General features: G+C 53.1%; 1 protein-coding gene across 2 annotated transcripts; it reads left to right on the top strand.

Annotated features, from left to right (window-relative positions):
• The first annotated feature begins 2,195 nt into the window (after window positions 1–2,195).
• Window positions 2,196–15,965, top strand: RAPSN (receptor associated protein of the synapse). 2 transcript variants are annotated; one of them, XM_010371121.2, is made up of 8 exons: window positions 2,196–3,810; window positions 4,428–4,766; window positions 10,734–10,892; window positions 11,452–11,550; window positions 11,640–11,762; window positions 12,175–12,216; window positions 14,797–14,996; window positions 15,682–15,965. In XM_010371121.2, the coding sequence occupies exons 1-8, from the start codon at window positions 3,619–3,621 to the stop codon at window positions 15,752–15,754; spliced, it is 1,227 nt and encodes a 408-aa protein (XP_010369423.1). In that variant the 5' UTR covers window positions 2,196–3,618; the 3' UTR covers window positions 15,755–15,965. The 2 variants fall into 2 exon arrangements, with proteins under 2 accessions (XP_010369423.1, XP_010369422.1); XM_010371120.2 differs by having other exon boundaries at window positions 2,197–3,810; window positions 12,175–12,228.
• Window positions 15,966–16,468: the final 503 nt, after the last annotated feature.

Here is a 16,468-nt window from a genome sequence, read left to right as displayed (position 1 = left end):
GGAGTGCAGTGGCCTGATCTCAGCTCACTGCAAGCCCCGCCTCCTGGGTTTACGTCATTCTCCTGCCTCAGCCTCCCAAGCAGCTGGGACTACAGGCGCCCACCACCTCGCCCGGCTAGTTTTTTGCATTTTTTAGTAGAGACGGGGTTTCACTGTGTTAGCCAAGATGGTCTCAATCTCCTGACTTCGTGATCCACTCGTCTCGGCCTCCCAAAGTGCTGGGATTACAGGCTTGAGCCACCGCGCCCGGCCTTGTTTTTATTTTTTTGAGACAGGGTCTCGCTCTGTCGCCCAGGCTGGGGTGTAATGGTGTGATTGCTTCTCACTGCAGTCTGACCTCCCAGACTCAATCGATTCTCCTGCCTCAGCCTCCTGAGTAGCTGGGACCACAGCTGTGCACCACCACACCCAGCTAATTTTTTGTGTGTGTTTTTTGTAGATATGGGGTCTCACTATGTTTTCCAGGCCGGTCTCCAACTCCTGGGCTCAAGCAATCTGCCTGCTTCAGCTTCCTAGTGTGCTGGGATTACAGGCATCAGCCACTGTGCCCAGCCCAACTTGTACATGAATTTTTTTTTTTTTTTTGAGACGGAGTCTCGCTCTGTCACCCAGGCTGGAGTGCAGTGGCACGATCTCGGCTCACTGCAAGCTCCGCCTCCCGTGCCCACGCCATTCTCCTGCCTCAGCCTCCCAAGTAGCTGGGACCACAGGCGCCCGCAACCACACCCGGCTAATTTTTTGTATTTTTAGTAGAGATGGGGTTTCACTGTGTTAGCCAGGATGGTCTCAATCTCCTGACCTTGTGATCCGCCTGACTCGGCCTCCCAAAGTGCTGGGATTACAGGCGTGAGCCACCGCGCCCGGCTGTACATGAATTTTTATAGCATCATTATTCATAATAACCAAAAATGAAACGACCGAAATGCCCATTAACTGATGAATCAACAAAATGTATATCCAGACAACTAGTATTAACCAACCACAATAAGTAATGAAGTTCCGATATGGTTGAAAACGTAGATGAATCTTGAAAACATTATGCCAAGTTAAAGAAGCCAGTCACAGATGACCACATATTGTATGATTCCATTCCTATGAAGGGTCCACAATAGACAGGTCCATAGACACCGGGTGGCTTAAATAACAGAAATTTATTTTCTCACAGTTCTAGAGGCTAGAAGTTCAAGAACAAGGAATTGGCAGAGTTGGTTTCATTCTAAGGCCTTGCTCCTGGGCTTGTAGATAGCCATCTTCTCCCTGTGTCTTCACATGCTCTTCTTCTATGTGACTGTGTCCTTTTTAAATATTTATTGTGGGCCAGGTGCAGGGGCTCACGCCTGTAATCTCAACACTTTGGGAGGCAGAGGTGGGCAGATCACGAGGTCAGGAGTTCCAGACCAGCCTGGCCAACATGGTGAAACCCCATCTCTACTAAAAATACAAAAATTAGCCAGGTGTGGTGGTGGGCACCTGTAATCCCAGCTACTCAGGAGGCTAAGGCAGGAGAATCACTTGAACCTGGGAGGGGAAGGTTGCAGTGAGCCAAGATGGCACCACTGCACTCCAGCCTGGGCAACAGAGGGAAACTCTGTCTAAAAAATCAAAAACAAAAACAAAAAACGTTATTGTGGCCAGGCATGGTGGCTCACGCCTATAACCCCAACACTTTGGGAGGTTCTGAGGCAGGTGGATCAACTGAGGTCAGGAGTTCGAGACCAGCCTGACTAACATGGTGAAACCCTGTCTCTACTAAATACAAAGAATTAGCCAGGCATAGTGACACACACCTGTCATCCCAGCTACTTGGGAGGCTGAGGCAGGAGAATCGCTTGAACCGGGGAGGTAGAGGTCTCAGTGAGCTGAGATTGTCCCTCTGCACTCCAGCCTAGGCAACAAGAGCAAAACTCCATCTCAAATAAAAATTGATTGTTTATTTTTTGAGACAAGGTCTTGCTCTGTTGCTTGGGCTGGAGTGCAGTGGCGCAATCATGGCTCAGTGCAACCTCCACCTCCAGGAGTTCAAGACCAACCTGGGCAACATGGTGAAACCCATCTCTACAAAAAACTAGCCGGGTGCAGTGATGCACACCTGTGGTCTCAGCTACCCAGGAGACTGAGGTGGGAGGATCACTTGAGCCTAGGAGGTAGGGGTTGCAGTGAGCTGTGACTGCACCACTGCACTCCAACCTGGGTGACAGAGTGAGACCCTGTCTCAAAAGGGGCGGGGGGGATACCAGTCTTTCCGGATGAGGTACCATGTGACTTCATTTTACCTTAATTACCCTTTAAAGACTTAATTACCCTCCAAAGACAGTCACATTACGAGATAGTGTTAGGACTTAAACATATGCATTTGGTTGGCAGGGGACATGATTCAGCCATATCAAGGTGGGGAGTGGAGTGGTGTAACTGCTGCTGGGTGTGCGTCTCCTTTTTGGGGTGATTAAAATGTTCTGGAATTAGTGGTAATTAGTGTGCATCTTTGTGAGTATACTAAAAACGGCTGAATTGCCCAGCCAGAAAGGATGAACTTTGCGCTGGGGCAGGAAGAAGGCTGGCAGGCAGAGGAGAAAAGGGGCTGGATGAGCTGGCCTGCTGGCAGGGGTCCTAGTGCTACGTAAGACCTTGCCCTTCTCCACAATATCTGGTGTTAAAGCTCATTATGGGGACCCTTTCAACCCGGGGTTGGGATTGGAATTGAGACACTGAAACTTCAAGAGCTGGGCTCTGGCCTGGGTGGGCATTTGCCACCCAGCAAGATAGCCTCGTGCAGCACATACGGGGTTTCCGGTTGCGTGCACTGTCCTAAGTCCTTCTCAACTCTTTCGTCATTGAGTTCTTATAGTGGTCTAGTGAGCTAGGTACCATTCCTCCCTTCAGCCCACGGTGCCGGGTCACTTGACTAGGGTCCCACTGGGAGTTCGAAGGAAGCCAGGCTAGAGCTCAGGCCTCTCACCAGCTGGAGGCCTTTCCCAGACTCTCTAAGGTGAGAGGCGCTGAATGGTGTCGGCCTGGGCCTGAATGAGTGACCCACGGTGCTCAGTGAATTTCAGGAATAGAGCCAGGGGAGGCTGTGGTGGGGGGTGTCTTGATGGGGGAGAAGCAGGGCTGGGCGCTCACCTGGCTTCCCCGGACCTGCAGGTCCAGCCTTGCTCTCCTTCCCCCGAGCACCTCTGGCCCAAGGCCTGCCCACTTGCTGGAGCTGGCCCCTTGGTGAGGCTGCTGGGAGGGCCCGTGCTGCCAGGGCGATCAGAGTCAGTGTTGGAGGTGATGAAGGGACGCCCAAGAGGGTGCCCAGGAGGCAAGATGCCTGTATGTTCACGGAAGCCACGTCCCAGCTCGCGAGTGGCTGCGGCAGAGGCCCGCGTGACCTTGCTGCTGACATTCCTCAGAGGCCACGTGGCCCCAACTGGCAGGGACAGCTGCGGACAGGGGCTGAACCAGCTTTGTTCCCAGGGTGGCGCCTGCTCTCCATCCAGGCCCCACTCCCGCTCCCACCCGATGCTGCTTTTGTTCCCAGGTTTCAGGGCAGCCGGCACTGTGACTCCTGTGCCATGAGTGCCTAGAGGCAGGGAGCCACGAGGGGTCACCCCACGTGGGGCACAGGGCTTGGGGAGCATGGGGCAGGACCAGACCAAGCAGCAGATCGAGAAGGGGCTCCAGCTGTACCAGTCCAACCAGACAGAGAAGGCACTGCAGGTGTGGATGAAGGTGCTGGAGAAGAGCTCGGACCTCATGGGGCGCTTCCGCGTGCTGGGCTGCCTGGTCACGGCCCACTCAGAGATGGGCCGCTACAAGGAGATGCTGAAGGTGGGTATACCCGGCCTGGGGGCGTGCGAGGGTCAGGCTGGGGCCGGATGTCTCCCAGGCTCCCCAGTCCCCTCTCAGCCTCCTCGGGCTCCCCTGTGTCCCACAGGCTGGCAGCCGGGGCCGGAGGCTCTGAATTTATATCTAAGGCCCTGGGTCTTAGATGCTGAGTCTTGGCATCAGATTCAGGCCTGTGGCCTTGAACTGCAGTGCCCGAGTCTCTGAGACTGAGGTTCTCTGGCCTCGGGGTCAAGGGTTCGTGGGTCTCAAGCCCAGTGTAGGTTTCAGCCTTCCTGTCTGGTGTTCTGTATCTGAGCCTGGCGGGGTGTGGGCTCCACGGTTGAGGCTGGGGGTGGGTGGGTGGTGGAGACTGCAGAACTGAGACTTGGGATAGAAGGTGAAGGCTGCGAGCCTGAGCTGGGGAGGTGAGGCTGGAGTGTAGGGAAGGTAGCTGAGGCTGGCAGGTAGAAGCTCTGGGTCTGAATATTTGGGATCTGCTGCTTTGGGTATGAGGCTCGGGAGTGGGTGTGGGGCCTCCAGGTCTGAGCCTGCAGTGCAGGCTGGGGTCCAAGGCTCAGAGTCCAGGCTGAGCACCACCTGCCCACCGTCGCGGTGTACAGTTCGCTGTGGTCCAGATCGACACGGCCCGGGAGCTGGAGGATGCCGACTTCCTCCTGGAGAGCTACCTGAACCTGGCCCGCAGCAACGAGAAGCTATGCGAGTTTCACAAGACCATCTCCTACTGCAAGACCTGCCTTGGGCTGCCTGGTACCAGGGCAGGTGCCCAGCTCGGAGGCCAGGTCAGCCTGAGCATGGGCAATGCCTTCCTGGGCCTCAGCGTCTTCCAGAAGGCCCTGGAGAGCTTCGAGAAGGCCCTGCGCTACGCCCACAACAACGATGACGCCATGCTCGAGTGCCGCGTGTGCTGCAGCCTGGGCAGCTTCTATGCCCAGGTCAAGGTGGGCCTGTGCCCCAGGGGGACAGCAGTGGAGGGTTTTGGGGCTCCCCTCTCATGAGGCACACACCCTGTAGCACTACCTCATTCAGCCCTCCTTTTAGGGAGGGATGAGGCAAGTGAGATCAGAGGGAAAAGGCTCTTCCAGGAAGGTAACAACTTGGCCAGGAGGCCAGCAAGGGCAGAGCCAGGATTCAAACCTTGATCTGTCTGACTTCCTGGAGGAATAATGGGAGGCTCCTCTGTGAGGACAGGCCAGCGGCCTGCCCTACCATGTTTGCTGTGTGGTCTTGGGCAAGTCACCTCTCCTCTCTGAACCTTGGGAGAGATCTGTAAAATGAAGGAGAATAGGACTCACCTTACAGTGGGGTTGTATGGAGTCAGTCACCAAATCTTTATTGAGCATCTACCATATCCCAAGACTGTTGGCCCAGGGTGTAGCAGTGAGTAGAACAGCCAAGTCCCCGCCCTCACCAGGTTCCGTTCTAGTTGGGGAAGAAAGATGATCACCACAGTCAGGAAGTCAAGTGGTTCAGAGAAAGCGAAGTGGGCAAAGGGCTGGCAGCACTGGGTGTGGGGGTGTCATAATTTCAAACACGGTGGTCGGAGGGCCTCGCGGAGGTGATGTTTGATGGCTTGAAGAAGAGAGGGTGCGTCATGCAGAAATCTGGTGAGAGAACATTCTAGGCAAAAAAGAGGGAACCCCTAAAACCAAACTGGACCCTGGGGAGGCACCCTGGAATGTTTCCTGGAATGTTCCAGGAAGAACAGAGGCCACCATGGCTGTCAGGTGTGTCTCAGGTATGTGTGGAGGTAGAGAGGTGAGAGGAGGGTCAACTGTGAAGGAACTGATAGGGTCAGCGACTGCAGGTTCTGACCCTGGGTATTTTTTGTCGGGGGGTGGAGCAGGGGCAGAGTTTTGCTCTCGTTGCCCAGGCTGGAGTGCAGTGGCGCCATCTCGGCTCACTGCAACCTCCGCCTCCTGGGTTCAAGCGATTCTCCTGCCGCAGCCTCCCAAGTAGCTGGGACTAAAAGTGCAAACCACCATGCCCGGCTAATTTTTGTGTTTTTAGTAGAAATGGGGTTTCACCATGTTAGCCAGGTTGGTCTTGAACTCCTGACCTCAGGGATCCACCCGTCTTGGCCTCTCAAAGTGCTGGGATTACAGGCGTGAGCCACCACGCCCAGCCAACCCTGGGTATTTTTGTTCCCTTTCCACTCAGGTATCTGTGCTGTGCTTGGTCCATGGGGGATTTAATGCCTGGCCCCAGTCGATGCTTAATAAATCTTGGAGTTAGTAAGTGGATAAATGCTGATGGATCCAAGCTGGGATGGGCGGAAATGAGTCACCAAGGATGTCAGCCAGGACTTTGTTTTTCAGAAGCAGATGTAAGGGGGAGCCATTCAGTGAGATGAGATAGGACTAGGGCGGGACAGGGGTTTTTAAAAATCTTTTTAATTCTGAAGAAAAAAATAAAAAATAAAAATAAAAACAAAAAAAAAGCAAAAAACAAAATTCTGAAGAAAAGTAAACTAGGCATGGTGGCTCACGCTTGTAATCTCAGCACTTTGAGAGGCTGAGGGGTGAGGATCGCTCAAGACCAGGAGTTCCAGACTGGCCTCTACAAACAGTTTTTTTTTTTTTTTAATTTGGCAAGGCTCATGCCTATAATCTGAGCACTTTGAGAGGCCAAGCAGGAGGATTGCTTGAGCCCAGGAATTCAAGAGCAGCTTGAGCAGCATAGCAAGACCCCAACTGCACAAAAATTAAAAAATGAACCAGACATAGTGGCTCACACCTATAGTTTCAGCTACTCAGGAGGCTGAGGCAGGAGGATCACTTGAGCCCAGGAGTTTCAGGCTGCAGTGAGCCATGATTGCTCCACTGCACTCCAGTCTGGACAACAGAGCAAGACCCTGTGTGAGAGGAAAAAAACCCACAAGTGTGGGCTTATGGGGTGCTCATTGCTAGTGGGATGTCCATGCTTCTAAATCTTTTCAGTTACCAGAACAACTGAAGTTTATACTGATATTTCCAATTCAAATCTAATGTTTCAGGAGCTCCCCTTAACTTATCCTAAACTTGTCTTTTCTCTTAGAGGAAAAATCTTAGTTTCTAACAACATAATTAAATATTTGCTTTACCCTACAAAATACTGTAAAATAATTCCAAAAGACAATACCACTATAACTCTAGAAAATAAAGACAACTGAATGAAGTTTAAGATTTATTTGTTGTTCTGCCTGTAATCCCAGCACTTTGGGAGGCCGAGACGGGCGGATCACGAGGTCAGGAGATCGAGACCATCCTGGCGAACACGGTGAAACCCCGTCTCTACTAAAAATACAAAAAACTAGCCGGGCGAGGTGGCGGGCGCCTGTAGTCCCAGCTACTCGGGAGGCTGAGGCAGGAGAATGGCGTGAACCCGGGAGGCGGAGCTTGCAGTGAGCCGAGATTGCACCACTGCACTCCAGTCTGGGCGACAGAGCGAGACTCCGCCTCAAAAAAAAAAAAAAAAAAAAAAAGATGTATTTGCTGTTCTTTTGGCTTTCTTCTTTTTTTTTTTTTTTTTTTTGAGACACTCTTGCTCTGTCACCAGGATGGAGTGCAGTGGCTCGATCTCGGCTCACTGCAACCTCTACCTCCCAGGTTCAAGCGATTCTCCTGGCTCAGCCTCCCAAGTAGCTGGGATTACAGGCGCATGCCACTACACTCAGCTAATTTTCTGTATTTTAGTAGAGACAGGGTTTCACTATGTTGGCCAGGATGGTCTCAATCTCTTGACCTGGTAGTCCGCCCACTTTGGCCTCCCAAAGTGCTGGGATTACAGGCATGAACCACCATGCCCAGCCTTGTTTTTATAATAAATATATATCCCACTACGGGTAAACTGAGTACTTTTGTTCTAAAGTCATTGAAATAATTTTTTTTTTTAGAAACGGAGTCTTACTCTGTTGCCCGGGCTGGAGTGCAGTGGCGTGATCTTGGCTCACTGCAAGCTCCACCTCCCGGGTGGTCTCACACCATTCTCCTGCCTCAGCCTCCTGAGTAGCTGGGACTACAGGTGCCCGCCACCATGCCTGGCTAATTGTGTGTGTGTGTGTGTGTGTGTGTGTGTGTGTGTGTGTGTGTATATTTTTAGTAGAGACAGGTTTCACCGTGTTAGCCAGGATGGTCCCTATATCCTGACCTTGTGATCCGCCCGCTCATCCTCCCAAAGTGCTGGGATTACAGGCATGAGCCACTGCGCCCGGCCAAAATAATTTTGTGAGTGTGGTTGTAGTAATATGACACACAGTTAGGGACATTTATTTACTTTTTTTTTTTTGAGACGGAGTCTCGCTCTGTTGCAGGCTGGAGTACAGTGGCGTGATCTCCACTCACTACAACTTCTGTCTCCCAGGTTCAAGCGATTCTCCTGCCTCAGCCTCCCAAGTAGCTGGGACTACAGGCACGTGCCACCACACCTGGCTAATTTTTTTGTATTTTAGTAGAAACAGGGTTTCACCATGTTAACCAGGATGGTCTCAATCTCCTGACCTTGTGATCTGCCCACCTCGGCCTCCCAAAGTACTAGAATTACAGGCGTGAGCCACCACACCCAGCCTTAGATTTTTTTTTTTTTTTTTTTTTTTTTTGAGACAGGGTCTTGCTCTGTCACCCAGGCTGCAGTGCAGTGGCTCGATCACGGTTCACTGTAACCTAAAATCCTGTGTTCAAGTGATCCTCCCTCCTCAGCCTCCTGAGTAGCTGGGACTACAGGCACATTCTTCCACATCTGGCTAATTTTTTTTTTTTTTTTTTTGAGACGGAGTCTTGCTCTGTCACCCAGGCTGGACTGCAGTGGCCGGATCTCAGCTCACTGCAAGCTCCGCCTCCTGGGTTTACGTCATTCTCCTGTCTCAGCCTCCCGAGTAGCTGGGACTACAGGCCCCTGCCACCTTGCCCGGCTAGTTTTTTTTTGCATTTTTTTAGTAGAGACGGGGTTTCACCATGTTAGCCAGGATGGTCCCCTGACCTTGTGATCCGCCCAGTCTCGGCCTCCCAAAGTGCTGGGATTACAGGCTTAAGCCATCGGGCCGGGCCATCTGGCTAATTTTTAAATTTTTTGTAGAGACAGTGGTCTTGCGATGTTGCCCAGGCTGATCTTGAACTCCTGGTCTCAAGCTGTTCTCCCAACTCAGCTTCCCCGAGTGCTGGGATTACAGACATGAGCCATTGCACCTGACCTCCATTTTCTATTTTTAGATATTTTTCAAATTCAATTTAATTTTTTTAACCTGTAAAACATTTATATGGCTTCAGATTTAAAAGTACGTAATAAGGCGTATTAGGAAAAGGTTTTTATTGGGGTTATTGACACTTCTCTTTTGGTCGTGTTAACTAGGAGCTGCTTGTTAAATATTAAGTGAAAGATCAAATAGATTTACCTTGAAAAAGAACAGTGAAATGGAGCTTTAGCTGAAGGGAAATGAGGTCAAGAGAAGGTGGGTTAGTTTTCTTTTTTCTTTCCTTTCCTTTTCTTTTCTTTTTTTTTTTTCTTTTGTGAGACAGAGTCTACGTCTGTCACCCAGGCTGGAGTGCAGTGGTGCAATCTCAGCTCACTGTAGCCTTGACCTCCTGTGCTCAAGTGATCCTCCCACCTCAGCCTCTTGAGTAGCTGGGACTACAGGCATGCACCACCATGCACAGCTGATTTTATTTTTGTAGAGACGGGGTCTTGCTAAGTTGCCCAGGCCATTCTCAAACTCCTGTGCTCAAGAGATCCTCCTATCTTCACCTCCCAAAGTGCTGGGGTTCCAGGCCTGAGCCACTGTGCCTGGCCCAGTTTTTATTTTTTAAACGAGATGAGAAATGCCAGACATGTTTGCACGTGGATGGGAAATATTCTGTAGAAAGAGAGAACCTGACGATGCAGAGACTGCTCATCGGGGGCTGGCATTTGATGGGAACAGGAGCCGTCCTCCACAATGACAGGAAAGGAAGCAGGGAGCGTGGGAGCAGAGGTGCGGAGGTGGGAGATCTGGTGGAGACAGGAGGGGAAGGAGCTTCTCCCTGATTTTCTTCCTTTTCCTCTTGGAGCAATGAGGCCAGGTCATCAGCTGACCATGGGCAGGTAGAAAAGGCATTTCGATGCTTGAGGAGAAAATACAAGCCAGTGGTTGCATCACCTTCGCTGAATCTGTCTGATACTGTTTAAGCCTGTTGTGCTGGCAGTCTGCCACTGAGCTTCAGTGAACACCTGCTTCTGGGTGCCAGCAGGCAAGCTCTAGTGGAGGGACCTGGTATCTCCCGTCCCTGTGCATCTCTGAAGCTGAGGAGTCCATTTGGCATTGGGAGAAAAGAGAAGCCAACTGTATTTTCTTGTCTTTTCATTCATTCACTCAGCAAATATTTATTGTGTATCTACCAAGTACCAAGAACTGTGCTAGGCTCTTGGGATTCATCACAGACCAGATGAGAATCCCTGAGTCCATGGAGCCCACACCTTTGCACTGGGTGTTCCCTCTACCTGGGCCACTCTTGTCCTGGATGCCACAATGAATGAGTAGACACTTGGGCCCCCCGCCCCTACCTGCTGTTAAACAAGCCTGGCCTTGGCCGGGCACGGTGGCTCAAGCCTGTAATCCCAGCACTTTGGGAGGCCGAGACGGGCGGATCACGAGGTCAGGAGATCGAGACCATCCTGGCTAACATGGTGAAACCCCGTCTCTACTAAAAAATACAAAAAACTAGCCGGGCGAGGTGGCGGGCGCCTGTAGTCCCAGCTACTCGGGAGGCTGAGGCAGGAGAATGGCGTGAACCCGGGAGGCGGAGCTTGCAGGGAGCTGAGATCCGGCCACTGCACTCCAGCCTGGGCGACAGAGCGAGACTCCGTCTCAAAAAAAGAAGAAGCCTGGCCCAAGAGCCCTCGACTTGGGGCAGCCTCTGCCACTCAGTTTGCCTCCTTCCATCCCACGTGCCCTGCAGGACTACGAGAAAGCCCTGTTCTTCCCCTGCAAAGCCGCAGAGCTCGTCAACGACTATGGCAAAGGCTGGAGCCTGAAGTACCGGGCCATGAGCCAGTACCACATGGCCGTGGCCTATCGCCTGCTGGGCCACCTGGGCAGTGCCATGGAGTGTTGTGAGGTGGGGCAGCGGGGAAGGGGGCAGGTGGGTGATGAGGTGGTGTGGGCCAGGGACTGGGGCCTGAGACAGCAGGGCCTCCTTCTTCCAAATCAGCCGCTGGAGGCCCCCCAGGGCTTGCCCCTGGCCCACCCTCTCTACAGCTGAGCCCCTGAAGGAAACATTTGTCCCCTAGTCTCATCCCAAACCCCACTCCCTTCCAATCCATCTGCAGGAGAGGGGCTTCCTTCTGTCCCCAGCACCCTATATGGGGTACTTTGAAGGGTAGAGACGGTAGAGGGCCAGTTTCTGGAGTCCCACTGACCTGGGTTCACATCCCAGCTTTGTCACTTACCGGGTGACCCTAATCAAGTCACTTCTCTATGAGCCTCACTTTCCACCCACCTTGCTGGGTGCTGTGACTTCAGTGGTTCGGTGCGTGAGGCCTCAGCACCGTGATAGATTCGCTAGGCTCTGAGGATGTTGCTTCCCTGGGCTGTTCCTTCAGAGGGGCCTGTTGAGGGGAGGGCACTCCAGTGGTGGTGGCAGAGGAGCAGGTCTGAGCCACTGGCCTCCCTCGCAGGAGTCTATGAAGATCGCACTGCAGCATGGGGACCGGCCACTGCAGGCGCTCTGCCTACTTTGCTTCGCTGACATCCACCGGAGCCGTGGGGACCTGGAGGTGAGGTCACCGGGATGCAGGGGCTGGGGGCGGGGGACAGGGGCACAGGCCTGATGCAGTCTGATTCCATCCCCCACCTGGCTCTGCAGACAGCCTTCCCCAGGTACGACTCCGCCATGAGCATCATGACCGAGATCGGAAACCGCCTGGGGCAAGTGCAGGCGCTGCTGGGTGTGGCCAAGTGCTGGGTGGCCAGGAAGGCACTGGACAAGGTGAGGTCGGGCCTTTCCCACACCCAGCCCTCCCAGTGCTCCCCACTTGGGGCCAGTAGTTTGGCCGGCTCTTTCAGCCACTTCGTCTGATGTCAGCCTCACCCTGATCCTATGAGGCCAGGACATTCCTGGTCATTTTCCGGGCTCAGAGAAGGCCCATCGCTTGCCCTGGGACCCACAGCTAGTAAAGGCCTGGAGCTGGGGTTGGAACCTAGGCTGCTGGGTAAACTGAGACAGGAGGTCACTTGCCCACACAGCCCCATGACTATGCCCTAGGCCCTTCCTGCTGCCTTCACACACAGGGCAGCTGCTATGTCACCCTCCCCAGGCCTGCCCCCCATCCCGTGCTTCCCTGTGAGCAAGGCCTGTCAGACAGCTCTGCCCGCAGCCCTGGCCTATGTTCACCTTCCAGGCTCTGGACGCCATCGAGAGAGCCCAGGATCTGGCTGAGGAGGTGGGGAACAAGGTCAGACTTGATTCTGTGTCCTGGGTCTGGGGTCAAGGGCCCAAGTGGGGGACTTGGGTCTGGGGAAAGGCCCTCCTGAGCCTGTTCCCATCATGAGCACTCCCTGATCCTGGGAGCTGCCTGCAGCCAACCCCATACCCTGGCTCTTTCTCTGCCACACAGAACGCACTTCTGAGGGCAGGGCAGGAGTTTCATAGCTTGGAGGATAGCAGAATTCCTCAGAAGCTTCCTGATGTTGATTAAAACTCCTAACAGTGAGGCCGGGCGCGGTGGCTCAAGCCTGTAATCCCAGCACTTTGGGAGGCCGAGGCGGGTGGATCACGAGGTCAGGAGATCGAGACCCTCCTGACTAACACGGTGAAACCCCGTCTCTACTAAAAATACAAAAAACTAGCCGGGCGCGGTGGCGGGCGCCTGCAGTCCCAGCTACTGGGAGGCTGAGGCGGGAGAATGGCGGGAACCCAGGAGGTGGAGCTTGCAGTGAGCCGAGATCGCGCCACTGCACTCCAGCCTGGGCGACAGAGAGAGACTCCGTCTCAAAAAAAAAAAAAAAAAAAAAAAAAAAAAGATAAAACTCCTAACAGTGGACTGGACACGGTGGCTAACATCTATAATCCTAGCATTTTGGGAGGCCGAGGTGGGAGGATCACTTGAGCCCAGAAGTTTGAGAGCAGCCTGGGCTACATAGTGAGACCCACTCTCAAAAAAAAAAAAAAAAAATTTTTTTTGAGATGGAGTTTCGCTCTTGTCTCAGACTGGAGTGCAATAGCACGATCCCAGCTTACTGCAACATCTGCCTCCCAGGTTCAAGTGATTCTCCTGCCTCAGCCTCTTGAGCAGCTGGGATTATAGGCACCTGCCACCACACCCAGCTAATTTTTGTATTTTTAAGTAGAGATGGGGATTCACCATGTTGGCTAGGCTGGTCTTGAACTCCTGACCTCAGGTAATCCACTTCGCCTCAGCCTCCCAGAGTGCTGGGATTACAGGCATGAGCCACCATGCCTGGCCTCTACAAAAATTTTTTTTAAATTAGCCAGGTGTGGTGGCACACACCTGTAGTCCCAACTACTCGGGAGGCTGAGGTGGGAGGATAGCTTGACCCCAGGACGGCAAGGCTGCAGTGAGCTGTGATTGCTCCACTGCACTCCAGCCTGGGTGACAGAGTGAGACCTTATCTCAAAACAAACAAACAAAAACTCCTAAGAGTGGCCTCCACTCCCTGAGCACTGAGCACACACAGGGTCCTTATGAGTACTGGGTCCAGTCCTCACTGTCTCCCTGTGAGGTGGGTACAGAAAGCCCCATTTTACAGATGAGAAAAAGTGAGGCTCAAAGAGGCGTCCAAGGTCCCACACCTACTAACTTGTCTGTTTTAACTACAAAGCCCATGTTCCAAATTTAATAATGGTATCTAGTGCTCGCTGTGGCAGCCCATATTCTGAAACTGGAATAATACAGAGAAGATTAGCATGGCCTAAAAACCAAAACCAAGGCTGGGTGCGGTGGCTCACGCCTGCATTTTGGGAGGCTGAGGTGAGCAGATCACCTGAGGTCAGGAGTTCGAGACCAGCCTGGCCAACATGGTGAAACCCCGTCTGTACTAAAAATACAAAAATTAGCCAGGTGTGGTGGTGGCCACCTGTAATCCCAGCTACCTGGGAGGCTGAGGCAGGAGAATCACTTGAACCTGGGAGGTGGAGGTTGCCATGAGCCAAGATTGTGCCACTGCACTCCAGCCTGGGTGACAGAGCAAGACTCCATCTAAGAAAGAAAAAAGAAGAATCGTAATAATCTTATCCAAACCTTAAAATCTTGAAAACAGGTTCACCACTTCTCAAAGCCTTCCGGATGTGCATTTCTATGAGATCCTATGCACAGTTCAACCAAAATGCCAAAATTTGGTTGGATTATAGCTACTCTGGTTTACCTGGGTATCAGGCTGATCAGAAATGCTGATGAGCTATTGCATGTATATTTAATTAATAAAAACAGGAAAGCAAATTAATTATTATTATTTTTTTGAGATGGAGTTTCACTTTTAGAGCCCAGGCTGGAGTGCAGTGATGTGATCTCGGCTTACTGCAACCTCCACCTCCCGGGTTCAAGTGACTCTCCTGCCTCAGGCTCCTGAATAGCAGGAATTACAGGCGCCTGCCACCACCCCCTGCTAATTTTTTTATTTTTAAATAGAGATAGGGTTTTGCCATGTTGGCCAGGCTGGTCTCAAACTCCTGGCCTCAGGTGATCCACCTGCCTCGGCCTCCCAAAGCACTGGCGTTACAGGCATGAGCCACGGTGCCCCACCGCAAAATATTACGGAGTCTGTGCACCAGGTTTGGTCATAAAATCTTTCAAAAACATGGGGTCTCCAGGCAGTTCTGGGGGGTGAAGACCTCTGATCTCCCCCACCCCCTCATTCTGCATGAAAGAAAGCAAGGTCCCAGAGAGGGCAGGACGTTTTTCCGAGGTCCATCAGGAAGACAGGGAAGTGGCTGAGACTGGAGCCTGCCTGCACTGACTTTGCTCTCATCCCCCACTGCCACTCTCCACTCCTGCGGGCCCCAGCTGAGCCAGCTCAAGCTACACTGTCTGAGCGAGAGCATTTACCGCAGCAAAGGGCTGCAGCGGGAACTGCGGGCGCATGTCGTGAGGTTCCACGAGTGTGTGGAGGAGACGGAGCTCTACTGCGGCCTGTGTGGCGAGTCCATAGGCGAGAAGAACAGCCGGCTGCAGGCCCTGCCCTGCTCCCACATCTTCCACCTCAGGTGGGGACTCCTGCGGGGGGTGGACAGGGGTGGGCAGGGTCTGTTTGGGGCACTCTAGGGCCTAGCTGGCCTAATCACAGCAATAATACTAATAGCAACCACTTAACCTTGGCCAGGCGTTTTGGTTCACGTCTGTCTTGCCAACACTTTGGGAGGCCGAGGTGGGCTGATCACTTGAGCCCAGGAGTTCAAGATCATCCTGGCCAACATGGTGAAACCCCGTCTCTACTAAAAATACAAAAATTACCCAGGCATAGTGGTGGGAGCCTGTAATCCCAGCTACCCAGGAGGCTGAGGCAGGAGAATCACTTGAACCCGGGAGACAGAGGCTGCAGTGAGCTGAGATCTGTGGCCATTCTTATCATAATCCCCAAAGAGAAGTCAGAGAGGCCCCTCAAAGGTCATTAGGTCAGACATCCAGGCCAGACCTGCCCTGGGTATGGCTCCATCCCATCCTCTCAACTCCCAGCCCATGCTCTGCCCTGGAGGTCCCTGGGGCAGAGGAGGAGAGGGGCAAGCAGGGTGCAGTGGGAGCCTGCCCCATTCCCTTCCCTTCCACTGCTGCTGAACAGCCACCAGGATGTGTCCCAGCCCCTGCAGAGGGCAGGCAAGGAAGGAAGAGAGGGCCCAGGGCCCGGAGGGAAGTACAGGCCTCGGGAGTGGACAGGGCCCTTTGCCTCCCCAGGTGCCTGCAAAACAACGGGACCCGGAGCTGTCCCAACTGCCGCCGCTCGTCCATGAAGCCTGGTTTTGTGTGACTCCCGGCAGCAGGTGTGGGCTTCCTCCTCGCCGCTCCTGCTCCTTCTGCACTGCGCACTGGAGACCCATTTACTACTGGGGCAGCTGCCAGCATGTCCTCACCACAGCCAGGGCCTTGGGGCCTGCCCACGGCTGCTCCCCTGGGCCCAGCTCCCCTCCCTGCCTCTTTGTACTTTGCTCTTCATAGAAAAATAAACTGTTTGTACCTGGTCCCAGGGATTCCGACTTTCCATGCCCAAGGTCTGAGGAGTGGGGAGAGTAGGAGTGAGGCTCCCCATGGGAGCTTCCTCAGAAGCAAGCGTTTCCTCTGCACATAGGTACTAGGGCCTCCAGCTGCCCCTCCAGCAACTTGGGATGCCACAGAGATGCGATGCCTGCAGTGAGAAGCTGACATGCAGGAGGTGGGAGGGTATATGATAAACAGGAAACACGCAGTTTGGAAAGCCTGGTGGGAAGCTGCTATAGACAAATCATGTCCCCCCACATTCCTGTGTTTGAAGCCTTAGTCCATTTGGGCTGTTGTAACGAAACAGACTGGGTGGCTTGTAAACAACAGGAACTGATGTCTCACAGTTCTGGAGGCTGGGAAGTCCAAGATCAAGGCACCTGTAGATTGGGTGTCTGGTGAGGGTTCATGTTCTTGTTCGCAAATGGAGTCTTCTTGCTGCTGTGTTCTTGCATGGTGGAAGGGACAAGCAAGTTCTCTGCGTTGC

The sequence above is a fragment of the Rhinopithecus roxellana genome, chromosome 15 (assembly GCF_007565055.1).
Source record: "Rhinopithecus roxellana isolate Shanxi Qingling chromosome 15, ASM756505v1, whole genome shotgun sequence".
Lineage (NCBI taxonomy): Eukaryota > Metazoa > Chordata > Mammalia > Primates > Cercopithecidae > Rhinopithecus > Rhinopithecus roxellana.
This window is presented reverse-complemented; position numbering and strand designations above follow the sequence as displayed.

Bases quoted from the DNA above. Each gene is read 5' to 3' on its own strand.
- RAPSN (XM_010371120.2), top strand. From the start codon at position 3,619: ATGGGGCAGGACCAGACCAAGCAGCAGATCGAGAAGGGGCTCCAGCTG. The intron at 3,811-4,427 runs GTGGGTATACCC...CGCGGTGTACAG, and splicing joins GCTACAAGGAGATGCTGAAG to TTCGCTGTGGTCCAGATCGA. The intron at 4,767-10,733 runs GTGGGCCTGTGC...CGTGCCCTGCAG, and splicing joins GCTTCTATGCCCAGGTCAAG to GACTACGAGAAAGCCCTGTT.